General features: G+C 31.6%; 2 protein-coding genes across 3 annotated transcripts; one reads left to right on the top strand and one right to left on the bottom strand.

Moving 5' to 3' along the window:
- Nucleotides 1-45: 45 nt before the first annotated feature.
- LOC127253649 (lactoylglutathione lyase) lies at nt 46-3850 on the top strand. 2 transcript variants are annotated; one of them, XM_051278328.1, is made up of 9 exons: nt 46-197; nt 550-678; nt 1034-1095; nt 1853-1913; nt 2011-2090; nt 2182-2252; nt 3136-3225; nt 3397-3522; nt 3662-3850. In XM_051278328.1, exons 2-8 carry the CDS (start codon nt 592-594, stop codon nt 3498-3500), a joined length of 555 nt encoding a protein of 184 aa, XP_051134285.1. In that variant the 5' UTR covers nt 46-197; nt 550-591; the 3' UTR covers nt 3501-3522; nt 3662-3850. The 2 variants fall into 2 exon arrangements, with proteins under 2 accessions (XP_051134285.1, XP_051134284.1); XM_051278327.1 differs by lacking the exon at nt 46-197 and adding an exon at nt 204-387.
- Nucleotides 3851-4750: 900 nt separating this feature from the next.
- Nucleotides 4751-9655, bottom strand: LOC127253648 (serine carboxypeptidase-like). Its single transcript, XM_051278326.1, has 8 exons — nt 9287-9655; nt 8442-8610; nt 8204-8323; nt 7956-8099; nt 7080-7230; nt 6458-6546; nt 6093-6351; nt 4751-5275 (listed from the first exon to the last, which is right to left on the bottom strand). Exons 1-8 carry the CDS (start codon nt 9598-9600, stop codon nt 5013-5015), a joined length of 1509 nt encoding a protein of 502 aa, XP_051134283.1. The 5' UTR covers nt 9601-9655; the 3' UTR covers nt 4751-5012.
- Nucleotides 9656-13948: the final 4293 nt, after the last annotated feature.

Here is a 13948-nt window from a genome sequence, read left to right on the forward strand (position 1 = left end):
TCAAAATCCTCCTTCAATTTGGGCCGCCTTGCGTCGGAGCTTGATCGGCGGCCAGATTCGCTGCCCAACATGATCCAGAAGAGCAGTCAAATGTGCGAATCTCGTAAGATATCAGTACAAAATCCGGTGGATTTGGGGGTCCAGTTTCCTCGGCTGCTGCTGTTGCTGTTTCTGAGCTTCTCCATCGATCACACAAGGTATGCAATCAATCCGCCTGCTCCTCTGATCTCCATTTTCGCCGACTATCGGAATCACCGTATGCTTGCCATGGCGTTGATGGCTTCCTCTTCAATTGTAGCCTCCTTCTCCCGCCTTTCCCCCGCCCTTCGGACTCCATCATCGATTTTACCCTCAGTTCCTTCGCTCTTATTCATTTCCAAGCCTAAGGTCCGACTTAGAGAATCAAATCCCATCGTTTAATTTAGACCGTCTTGATTTTCTTCTCTGTGCTTCCGAGACCCTTGGTTATTGATATTATCAATTTAGGAATATTGTTATATGTTGTGTGCTACGTTGTGTAGAGGATTTACCTCATTGTTCTTCTTGCAGGTTTTTTATTGGCACAGAAGATTTGGATCGACAACTACTGTAATGGCGTCCAAAGAGTCCGCTGAGAATAACCCTGGACTTCAAACCACCTTGGATGAGGCCACCAAAGGCTATTTCTTGCAGCAAACCGTAATATTCCGAATGGCTTACCTTGTGCTCGTTTGGGGTTTTGGATTTTGAATTGAAATAGTTTATTGATTCGAATATAAACCATTTTGAACTAATATAACATAGAAACTGAAAAAGAGTGGTTTGATATGATCTTTTTGAAGGAATAATAGAAATTCTCCAAAATCCCTCTCGTAATTCAAATTTCCATGTTGATCAATGAATTAGTAGGGAATCAAATTAAGTAACTGATGTCAGAACCTAACAGTGATTATAATTTAGTATTTGTGTGTATGTGTATATATATATATGTGTGTATGTATAGTGCATTGAGATGATTGATACAAGTTTTCTGGTTTTGGTTATGTATGCTCAGATGCTTCGGGTGAAGGACCCTAAAGTCAGTCTTGACTTCTACTCCCGAATCCTGGGGATGTCGTAAGTGTTCATTAATTTGTTCAGAAACAATGGGTTTCATTTTCTTTGTTCTGCACTTTGCTTTATAATATGGTTTCATTGCTAGTTTTGACACCTTTTTTAATAAGCACGTCATTCTGTTGCCTTCCTAAACACATTTAAGATGTTGCAATAATTACTGCATAAGCTAAAGATAACTAGGGTGTTAATCTGTTAGTCTAACAAGTCTTTATTTTTTATTTTTTATTTTTAAAAAAAAAAACTCTAAAGGAATAAGAACCAAGTCTGTGCTGCTAGACATAGAAACCGTTGAATTCTATATGCAGCTTCATTCCCATAGTGTCCACGCATTCCACCACTGGGATATCTGAATACACTTCATTAATTCACTCTTAATTGATATCTACATCCATGATCCATTACGATCCATTAGATCGATATGCTGTAGTTATGGAGTGCTGATTCATTCGATTTGGTTTGGAAACAAGATAGGAGCTGTGTGACGATGGTAGGAAAGCTTCATTGTGTACTAAAAAGTTCACTGAAATCAAACCATGGTTTGCTGGCTGTTTGGAGAAGTTGAGACTGTTTGGACAAACACCCATTTTTGTACTTCTGCTTATACTGAAATTATTTGTATCTAATGTCGAGTGCCAAGATGTTGTTAATTGTTGATTTTCTATTTGTTTCTCAATAGTTTCCAGTTGAATAATTTTTAAATCCAGTACTATTCACAAGTTTATTGACTTATTCCTCCCAACTTCCCCATGGACTGCAGATTGCTCAAAAGATTGGATTTTCCCGAGATGAAATTTACCTTATACTTTTTGGGATATGAGGTGAAATTGTTAGTTATATGAGGCCTGCTAGCGTGTTGATACGTGTAGCTCGATAATCTTGCAAGGCCTTAATTCAATTTCTATATGGTTTGCTCAGGACACATCATCAGCTCCTAGTGATCCTAGCCAACGCACATCTTGGACTTTTGGGCAGAAAGGGACTCTTGAGCTTACACAGTAAGAGCTAAATTTGATTTACATCAATGTTATTGGAACTGCATTTTTTGTTTACAAACATTTACGATTCTACTGTTATCATTTGTCACAGCAATTGGGGTACTGAAACTGATCCTGAGTTCAAAGGCTATCACAATGGGAATTCAGATCCTCGTGGCTTTGGTATGTATGTGAAACAATTTTTCGAACATCTCCGTCCATCGTGTCCCTTTGCCAAACTTAATGTATTGATATGCACCAAACATTCAGTTTGCCACTTTTCTTTGCCAAATCATACTTGTTGTGAATACCATGAACATATTCCTTTTCCTTGGAAGAATATAGGTAGTTGATTGTATATATTTGCCATTCTTTTGAATTTCATATATACATTAATTTTGTGAATGATATCAGTGTTATAATTATATCTTTTGTATAATTTTGCATCAACCTTTGATGTGGCATTGTTTTCCATGACTGAATGAAAACCATTGACAGCTGTGGCTTATGTATAGTTACATAGAGCTACATGACATGGCCTTTCTTCGGTTTATTTATAATTACATAGAGCTACTTGGTCTTTTTGGTTCGTCAATTATGATTCGTAGATGTTATGATGATTGATGACCTGCAATGTTTTTATTAACTGAAATGATTCCAAAGCTGCTAGAAATCCTTTGCACTCTATGAGTTTGTTTGTTGATTTATGCACAAAAACAAATGCCATTCATTCTCGAACAACATACATACATTTTCTGTTTAGGTGAACTTAGGGGATTATGAAATGAACAAAGAATCTGTTGCTTTCGATGACGACACTTCCTTGATTGTAACATGAGACCTCGGGTTCTATTTTTATTCTGTATAATATGGTGTCAGATAAATATTTCTTTTCACTCTTTTGGCTATCATCTTCATTTTTTTGTTTATTTATTTTTATTAAGTATATTGGATCCTCTTTGCACCTTTTTTGGTTTATACTAATATGCACACCTGATGTCCAGAATATCGGGTGCTTCGCGCCTTCAGTTAGTTGGACGACTAACATGTAGTTGTCTTTTTGCAGGACACATAGGCATTACTGTTGATGATGTATACAAGGCCTGCAAGAGATTTGAAAGTTTGGGAGTGGAGTTTGTTAAAAAACCCGAGGATGGTAAATTCTCTTAAAATTTCTTTAACGTATTAAGCCGTCAGAAGAAAGTATTATGTGCCCTCAAAATGTGCCTATACTTCCCATGTAGATTCTCACAAAACTTGATCATTGGAAGAGATTAATTTGATTCAATTATCTGATACAAAATCTCGGGATGTGTGTAACATTCAGGTAAAATTAAGGATATAGCATTCATCAAGGACCCAGATGGCTACTGGATCGAAATCTTCGACACCACAACGATTGCCAAAACAACTGCTTCAGCTGCGGTTTGATCATACTCTGCATGTTTTTCAGGCAAGCGATGTTTTTGTTCGAAAGATACATTTTGCTCTAAAGAAAATTGTTATAAAGGAGGGAGCATAGATGCATTTGATTTATCTGCTTCATCTATTTTGTTTTGTTTTGTTTTGTTTTGTTTTTGGGGTCTATACAGAATATGCACGTCCGGTGAAACGCTCCATGAACATGTGCCAATCCCGACACTTGATGGAGATGATAAACACATGTTTGTGTTGTGAGAGTATCTTTCTGTGAACTTTTGAAAGTAATAATGTTAGTAGGGACCTAATTGTATGGCTTTGGTGATTTGGGAGGTTGGCCTAATGGATATTTTGCTTGGACTTGTGGTTGCTTGTTGTGGTTATGTGTATGTGTTATCTTTTGGAATTTGTTTTATTTTATTCTTTAATAGTTATTTGAATGTAATTTTTGGTAAGAGAAAACATGTTATATGCCAAGAAAATTGAAATCAAACTCTAAAGGAAAAAAAAAAAAAGAAGGAAAAACCAAGATTGGTTTAAGCAAATATTTCATAGATTGACTAATAAAAGAAAAGTGAATTCAATAAATAATACTCCCTCCTTTTATCCTGTGAAATTATGTAGATTTATCGAGACTGAGATAAATAAAAAATAAAGTATGATATTATAAGAAATTTATTAAATGAATGATAAAAGATACTGACAAATTAATCAAGGTAAAAATAATAAAATTACAGATAAATAAAATTATATATTGTTTTAAATGAAGTATGCATAAATTTGACTAACCTATTAAAAAAATAATAGTTTTATGAACCCCTTATCATTTTAGTTCGCAAATTAGTCCAAGTGGAAAATTTTCGTTGTTTGTAACGTGTCCGCCAGGTCTGCGAGACCTGGCAGACACGTGAATTTATTTTATTTTTTTCATTTTTTTTAAAATTGGAATAAAAAAATAAAAAAAATAAGTAAAAGAAAATTAAAAATAAGTTTTTTTTAAAAAAATAAATAAATAAATAGTCCACGTGTCCGCCTGTCGCTGACCTGGCGGACACGTCACCTCCGGCAAGCCACACAGGCATCTCCGGCGCCGGAGGACTAAAACAGCGAAAAGTTTTTACTTATGAGACTAGTTTGCGACAGGCTCCACTTACGAGACTAAAATGATAAATGAATCCAGTTACGGGACTAAAAAAAACAGTTTACCTTAGTATTAATAATTTTGGCAGCAGAAGATAGTAAAATGTATATATATATATATATACTTTGGTAATGGTAGTTATAGTATTTCTATAACATATAACGATTTAATTAAGTGCTCGGAAATAGTTGCATAAATCTATCCTATCCTATGTAGTAGCATATATCTTTTTACCATGTATAATAGTAATTGAAATTTTTTTGCAATAATCAATAATTCACAAGTCCAAACCTGGAATTGGTACTGAAGCTGTGAAGCGCAACGCCAATAACTATAATAATCCAATCCAATCCAATATTGAATTTCCTCTTCTTCTTTGTTGATCACATTGGAGCAAGATGGCCATCTCTCTCAACTTGTGTCAATGGTAGCTTCCCCTGCATCCATCTTCTCAGCATTTCCAGCGACGCTTTCGGCTGATCCATCGGCACCATGTGACCCGCGTCGTGCACCTTCAAGAAACTTAGAACTCCATACCCCTTCTGCAGCCCCGCCTCCACCCCGTCCACCGTGAAAGGCAATGTCCGGGCCGCCACAAATTGTTTCTGCCCCGACCATTCCATCGCATGAACCCACCTCGAATTCCCTGTCCATATACATATCCAACATTATTACTTTTATTATTATTTTGATGATGTAGGAATAATCGTTATTCTTCGAATACGTTTTGGGTAAAACTTTTCATGAACCTAATAACATGCAAATTAAGTCTGATAAAGTAAGTCAAATTAAACGAATTATGTGTGACTGATAAATTTGAAGGTATCCAGAGTTTGAATCTACGATCTCACCGTTACGAATTATTATTATTATTATTATAAGATGGGTATGTCTTGGGCATGGATCAGCGGCTGATCCGGTTAAGTCAGCATAGCGTTGATTTGACCGAATCAGCATATGCTAATAGGGTTGACCAACATATATTTATATGTATCTCAACATATTTATAATACAGTCCAAACATGATGCAACTTTTGTTTTCGGCCTCGCCGGGTAGTGTTAAATATGATAATTTGAAAATTAAGTGATATGATGATAGATAAAAGTGTATATTTACTTGAGTAATGCGATGAGATAAAATGTATATTTACTTAGAGTGATGTGATGATATAAAGTGTGAGGTAGAGACTAAATATATTTAATTATTTCATATTTTAGAAATATAGTAGGATGTTTGAAACTGATAAAAAATGAAATATTTCAGGGTGTTTTAGGACGAAAGAAGTATTATAACTAAGCATATGCTAAAATATGTATAAATATATGTTGGTCACCTCTATAGTATATGTTGATTCGATCGTATAAACATCATGCTGACTTGGTCGTATAAGTACCTTATCTTATATTTGAAAAAGAAAGCATAAGGTGGAGGTGGGTGGGGTTTGGGTTAGCTACATACGTACCTAGCCAGTTGCATATGAGATCGTATTCTCCAGCGTACACTAAAAGTTTGATTCCATCTTCCAGGAGCGTCGGAATTCCAACTTCGAGATTCCTCATCCAGTCACTCACCATAGCTTCGTACACTGTCGAGCTGCAAGACACGAAATCTATGTCCCCAACCCCAAGAGCTTCTCTTACCGTTTTCTCATTCAGAAACTTCTCCATCTCCGAGAAGTCGTAGCACAGATCACCCTCGCACTTCTTTCGTATATCGTAATACTGCAAATTAATATGCTTTCTACTGTTAGAATAGAAATCATATCATTTTTTGCTCTCCTGATCTGTTTGTTCTCTCAAAATAAAAATAATAGTATTTCTTACGTACATTTACACCTCCAGCAAGGGCCACAATACGGTTGAAGATGGTGTTGCAAACCATGTATGCAGCCACACAAGAAGATCCGCCGTCGGCTCCTGAAAAAATTATTCAAATTATTATTATTAGGCACCGGCTACCGTGCTAAAATTTAGCACTATAGTGAAAAATACATCATGTGCTCGTGCGTTATCTGGCAGTACACACCGGATTATTACAGACAAACACATTGGATAGATTAATACTAAAAACTCATATTATAGTCTCATATAGCACACATAACGTATGATTTTATCACACGACATATTCTTATACAGCACACATGTAATTATGAACAAATATGACAAGTCTTTATTACACAAAACATTGTATATAATAAAAAGTGCTATTTTATGAGTGTTGATTTGAATATTACATATAATTTCTTTTAAAATATTACATATAATTTCTTAAAAATAAATTTTGTGTAATATTTTGAAAACTCTCATACAATTTTTAACTCATAAGAGAGAATGATCCATGCTTTTCAAATCAAATGTGAATTATAAATATTTTTATCTTATTATTATTATTATTTGGAAAAGCCGGAATTGAAATGTTTTTGGGTTGGAGAGTGGAGTTAGGAATTTACCACAGAGCTTGATTGCCTGTTCGCAATCGGAAACAGTTTTGTTGATGCTGTTGTAGTCGGATTTTGTGATCAACTTCATGTCTAGAGCATAATCAGTGTATGCTTTATATTGTATTTCGGGGTTCGTAAGTCCGTTGCCAATTGCGAAGCCCTGACCCAATAAAACAAGCAATCAAATCATCAGGATCCCGGTTAAAGCATGTTACTTTTTATAAAATTTCGAGTTGTATCTTATTAATAATAAATGGTGATATTTGATTGATTCAAATAATTATAATTTAATCTAAAATATATAATTGAATATTGATTTGACATAAGTAATCATTGTTATTTTTTTAGAATAAAAAAAATACAAAATTTGACAATTCAAAAAAAAAAAAAAAATGAATGCATATTTGAACAACAGAAGAAAATAGTATTTAAAATAGTTGGAACATGTTCAAAAATTCAAGTGGTGTCTATAAATCAGCTTGAATGCTTAGAGAAATTAAAGATGTTGTAACTAGAGTTATCGAGCCTAATTCTATCAATGCCTAAAGTTGGAATGGAAATAAGGATCTCGATAAGGATCTCGACACCGTTGAAAAATGAAATAATACTATTTGGAAAGAGGATTCTCAAAGGCAATTAAAGTCGGAAGCATGAATCTAAATGAAATCAAGACAAACTGTGATGGTTGAACATAAGAAACTAAAAAATAAATTTGACAATAAATAAATTCGATCTATTAACAATAAATTTCACAGTTATATCTTATTAAAAAATAAATTATAAATATCTAAAATAATAACAATTTAATTAATTTAAAACATAAACCAAGTATCTATAATATATCAACAAAGGTTAATAAAATCAGTAATTCGCAAGCATGCATACCTTTAAGTTGATATGAAGCCCCTCTTTGTTCTTGTTGCCTTGATGAACCCGACCGGCGAAAGCAGGAATATAGTGGCCAGCGTATGATTCTCCCGTGATGTAGAAATCATTCTTTGCATATTGCGGATGCTCTTTGAAGAATGCCTAAAATTTAGAGCAAAGATCCTCTCTTATCACATAAGTAGACTGTGTTTTCGATTTAGTAGTATGTGTATTTTTACCAATTTTTTTCAAGTTCTGAAAAATACCTGCAAGAAGTCATACAGATCATTGCTAACACCCTCTTCATTGTGCCTAATATCATCGTCATCGGAACTGTAGCTAAAACCTGTCCCCGTTGGTTGATCGACATAGATAAGATTTGAAACCTGCATTTTTAGATCAGTAGTGAATATTGTGACTACAATGGATTAAAAGAAAGGGGGAATTATCTAAAATAAGATTTCCATAGGAAAATTATTAATGAGAGAGGAAGTAATGAATGACCTTATCCCATCCAAAATCATTCCATTCTAAGGATAGATTACTTGCAATGTGGAAAGGTCCATTTTCATAGAACAGGGCCAATTCACTACTGCAACCTGGTCCTCCAGTTAGCCAAATCACAACAGGATCAGCCTTGCTGTTCCTTGATTCGAAGAAAAAGTAAAACATCCTGCAAAAGTTATGGTGATCGAGTCATGCCGAAGCATCTTCAATTAGAAATGATCGAATAAATGTTCAATATCTTTAAAATAGAAAGCTAAAAATAGAAAGCTGAGCGTACTTGTAACGATATGTTGAGTATATAGTGATTAGAATTTAGATGTTTCGTGATTTCTGTTCAGAGGATTTTAATCGATGACTTGATTATTGACTCATTTGCTGGAATTTAATTTACTGTCAGCTCAGATTTTACTAGTGAAACAAACTTTGATCAAATCAATGTTCAATATCATCAAAACAGAGGACTGTGCGTACATATATTGAGACGTTTCATTCACACGTTTGTTTCATTTATTACAGTACAAAGTATAACTCCAAAAAGGTGGATTAGCAATTCCTTTTACCAGCAGAAATCAGGATGGAATTTCTGAAGCACCAATCGATTAAGGAGTTAGGGAAAAATAGATGGAAGTTTGATTCAGCAGTAAAATTCGAGCAGACAGTAGTAAATCAAATTCCCGAAAATGACTCAACAATCAAGTCATCTCCTAAAATCCTCTACAAACAGAAATCACGAAGCAACGAATCACAATAAACTCAATTCCTAATTCGAATTTGCTTCACTCAATCGAAAACAAATCATATTCATTCGCACGCGTACGTACTCAACTCAAACTCAAACATACCTGGCAGCTTTAGTGTGGGGAAGTTTGTAATACCCAGCATGGTGTCCCAAGTCCTGCACGGAAGCTCCTGAATCGCCGAGAGGATGAAAGTTCAGTCGCTTTTCAACAATTCTCGACTTATCAGAGCCGTACTCGTCTCCAAAATGATGATTAACTTCCTGCTGGGGAAACAGGTTGAGAGATCTGATGAGTTTCTGCGCCTGCGTCCTAGGGAACTTAAGATTGGAAAAATCGCCATAGCTGGATTCCGCCAACGAGAGCGTCAAGCAACAAAAGATGAAAACAAAGAGAATTCCGCAACGGATTGACGCCATTGATAAGATTTGATAAAGGAATGCCAACAACCGTTTCCTCGCAAGCTGCTTTTATATGCGCAGAGGACAACCGTTTTGCATGCGTGCTGGGGGCAGTAACGTCTTTTCACACGTCTTTTTCACTTTTTTAGCTTTTGTATATAAAAAGTTCACTGGGGAGTATTCTAATTTATAGCAAAATCCCTAACTACTTCGAAAATTCAAATTTTCGTCAAAAAAACTATTTGGACGAGCGGATAAAAGTAAGTTTGCCAAACACGCTAATTCAGTCATATGTGCAAGAAATTTATTATTTCCTCTGTCTAAGATTAAGATTAAGAATGAGTTAATAAAAATAATTATATATTAATATTAAAAAAATTAATTAATTAAATTAAAATTAAAAAAAATTAAATTAAATTAAAAATATATAATTTTTTTAAAAAATGAAAAGTGACAAAATAAAAAAAATAAATAAACATAGTAAATAGACAGAGAGAATATATTTTTTAACACTGAACATAAAAAATACTCTATCTGTTCACTATAATTGATACTATTTTTATTTTTGTCTAGCTTTCTATTTTTGGTAAAAATTATTAAATCAAAATATATTTAACAAATATAAATCAACTTAATTAACTACATAACATACAACATCATAAATAACGTATGATATACTTAAAACTCCTTTATTTCTACATCTCTCCTCAAAAAGATAAATATTTAAAACTATACATCTTTTGTAAAATTGATTTATGTTAATTATAAATATTTTTTTATTTACTTGTATTATAGAAAATTTTATTCTCTACAAAATGATATTTATATTGCATATATTTTTTAATTGCTATATAATTTTAAAATATTTAAACATATATTTTAATTTTTTTAATCGTATATATTAAATTTACTTTAAAAATATAAATATTAATTATTAAAAAAAATATAATAATATAACTAATTAATTAACTAATTAAATTTTTCCGCCTTAAATACCGTATCCTTAATCAAATGGTTCAATTTCGTGAGACTATATTGTTTACTATTATTTGAAAACTGTAATTCAAAAATAATATTGAAAAAATAAAATGATTATTTTTAGTTAGAAATTAATAAATATACAACATGTAGCTATTGTATCCACAAAGTAAAATAGACTCATCCCAGTAACAATAACAAATCTTGGGTCAAAACAAATACTATAATGGTTTGGAGTTTGAATTTTGATGTAATATTTTACATGGTAAACTGTATTTTTAGTCCCGCAACTGGACCCCTTATCATTTTAGTCCTGTAAGTGAGTCTGTCGCAAACTAGTCACGTCACCTCCGGTGAGCCACGCGGGCATCTCCGGCACCGGATGACTAAAATAGCGAAAATTTTTCACTTATGGGACTAGTTTGCGACATGCTCCACTTACAGAGCTAAAATGATGAGAGGTCCAGTTCGAAACTAAAAAAACAGTTGATCCTATTTTATAAGAAAATATATATATATTTTTGAATTGAAATTGAAAGAGTCTCTTTTATTGAGAAAAATAAGAAAAATAAAGAAATAGTTAAAAGTATTTTTAAAATTTTAATTAGTAATTGAAGTGAACAAAGAAATAATATAATAAAACTAGTGATATTTGTTGCAAATAAAAATAGATCAGATGATAATAATATTTAAATGTTGATTTTTTAAAAAACTTTGTCAAATTTAATAATAATGTAAATTTAACATGCAGACGAAGAAGAAAGACGAAAAAATTTGTAGGTCGAAGAGAATATAATTTTAGACTTGAAGTGCAAAACAAACACACCTCATATCCAATAATTAATTTTATTTAAAAATATAAATTTCGTAATAAAAATATAAATTTCGTAATAAAAATATTACAATGAAATCAATATAAAAGTAAACATACCTTAAAAGTAGGTTACAAGTCAAAAATTGAATCGAATTGTTTGAGTGTAATAATTGGAAAAAAATAATAATAATAATAATAATAAATAAATAAATAAATAAATAAATAAAATGATATAAATAGGAGAGAGATGAGCATAGGGAATAGCCAAAAGGAAACGGAAAGTGTTGAGAACGCAACACTTTGTTTGTTTTAAAGGGATTAATTCGGTTTTCTTTTTTTGTTTATTTGTTAGACCACAGAGAGACAAAAGAACAATACTTCCTCCGTCTCAAATACCATGTTCACGTTGTCGTTTTTATCCGTCCCATATACCATGTCACTTTTTTTTTTTGGAAAATGATTACACACTTTAATCTCATTTTAAATTTTTTAATTTTATTTTTTTTAATTTTAATTAAACTAATTAGTTATATAATCTTAATTTATAATTATTTATATTATAAGATAATTATTTTCATTAATATATTCTTAATTATCTACTAATTACACCCCTCTTAAAATAGCGTGTCTACAATGTAGCAGACACGGTATCTAGAACGGAGGGAGTAACAATTAAATATTAAAATATTTTAGTGTTTTATTGTATCTGGACTCCAAAGTTTGAGCTCGCAGATAAATCCAAAAAAGGGGTGGATTTTCACACATCCATTAAGGGAACTTTTCAATCAGTCGGTAGTATGTCTGGTCGGTTGGTCAGTCTGTAGCTTGTCTGGTCAGTTGGTAGTTTGTCTGGTCGGCTGGTAGCATTAAAATAGTCAGTAAAGATGCAACTGCAAAACGGTTCTTCAGGCAGTTGCAACCATGAGATGGTTTTCTGATAATTCGGCACACACGATCCGATAACCGACTTGGAGGACATATAACAAACACCTCGCATCCGGTAAAAAACATCTTCAATCAGCATCAATTTCAGAGAAATTCGCTTTGGCGATCATCCTTTTTATCTTTCAATATTTGTTCCTTTTATTTTTCTCATATTGTGTACAATATCTAAAGATTTACAATTTCATATATTATTGTAGTCAAATTCGAAATTAATTTTTTCGAATTTTACTTTTTTTTAAAAAAAAAATAGTATCAACAACAATAAAATAAATAATAATAATAATTTGATGCAAAGGCAATTATGTTTGTTTGATTTTGATTTAAAATTGAGATTTTGATTTAATTTTTATTTAAATAATATTTTAATATATATTTTTATTAAAAAATTATGTAATTTACTAACTAATTACGATTTAACTTTGAAATCCAGAGCAAACACATCCACGTGTGTTTTTTAGAGTTTAAATTTGAATTTTAAATTTAGAAATAGTAAAAATTTAAATAAAATAATTTAATATGGTAACTTTTAAAATGTACTTATAATTTAATAAAAAAAATTACAAATTTAAATAAAATCCTAAAGGGCATTTGATACAGAGAATCAAATTGTATATAAATGAGAATAGATAATAAAATTGCATATAAATGAGAGTAGAGAATGAAATTGGAGATAAATAAAATTAAATAGAGAACGAGAATTAATTTTCTTGTTTGATAAAACAAAGAATTCAGCTAAGAAATATATAAAAAATGCAGATATATGAATGATGAAATAAGAATAAATGATTAACCGGATAAAAAGAAAGTTTTAACGAATGAGAATACATGAAAAATATTTTTGGTAATTTTTTTTAAAAAAATTATAAATTATATACGATATTTTTTAAGATTATATTTTAGTACAATTTCTTAAAAGATCGTAAAAATTAAATACTTTAAAAATAAATTAAGTTTGTTTTTTATACCATTGGAATAATATAATTTTAAAAAAATTATAAAAATTAAATAGTATAAAAAAAATTTAAAAATTAAAAAAAAAACATATACTACAGCATCATTTCTCTCAATTTCTCTATATACGGAGAAATGATACATTTTCTATTTCTCTGGCTTCATTTATCTGTACCAAACACAACCTAAAAGAAATAGAGATATAGGGTTCAATTAATACTATAATAAAAATATAATATCTACACGTCACACATGGTTCGTTTAGTATACTTGTTTTGTCGGGCATGTACTAGATTTGGACGGAGGTTTACCCAATACGCACTTTCGGGTAACTGCGGTTCCATCGTTATAAAATATATATATATATATATAATATCTACACTCACATAAAAAAATAATAATAAATTAAATAATTTAATAAAAAAAAGTATTTTTTTATTATCATAATCAGAAATATCTCAAATTAGAAATACTAAATATAAACGCTGTTTATTGTTGCTTTAAAGCCAAAAATACCTCACCATAATCATACTTTCATTTAATTATCAAAAGTATTATTATTATTATTATTATTATTATTATTATTGTAGTAACCGTAAAGCAATGGTCTCTGTTCGACTGTTCCTTTCTCCACGGCTCCACCTGTAATGATCTTCCTTCCATGTGCCTTTATTTTAT

This window comes from Andrographis paniculata, unplaced genomic scaffold, assembly GCF_009805555.1.
Source record: "Andrographis paniculata isolate CXL003 unplaced genomic scaffold, ASM980555v1 Contig51END, whole genome shotgun sequence".
In the NCBI taxonomy this organism is placed as follows: Eukaryota; Viridiplantae; Streptophyta; class Magnoliopsida; order Lamiales; family Acanthaceae; genus Andrographis; species Andrographis paniculata.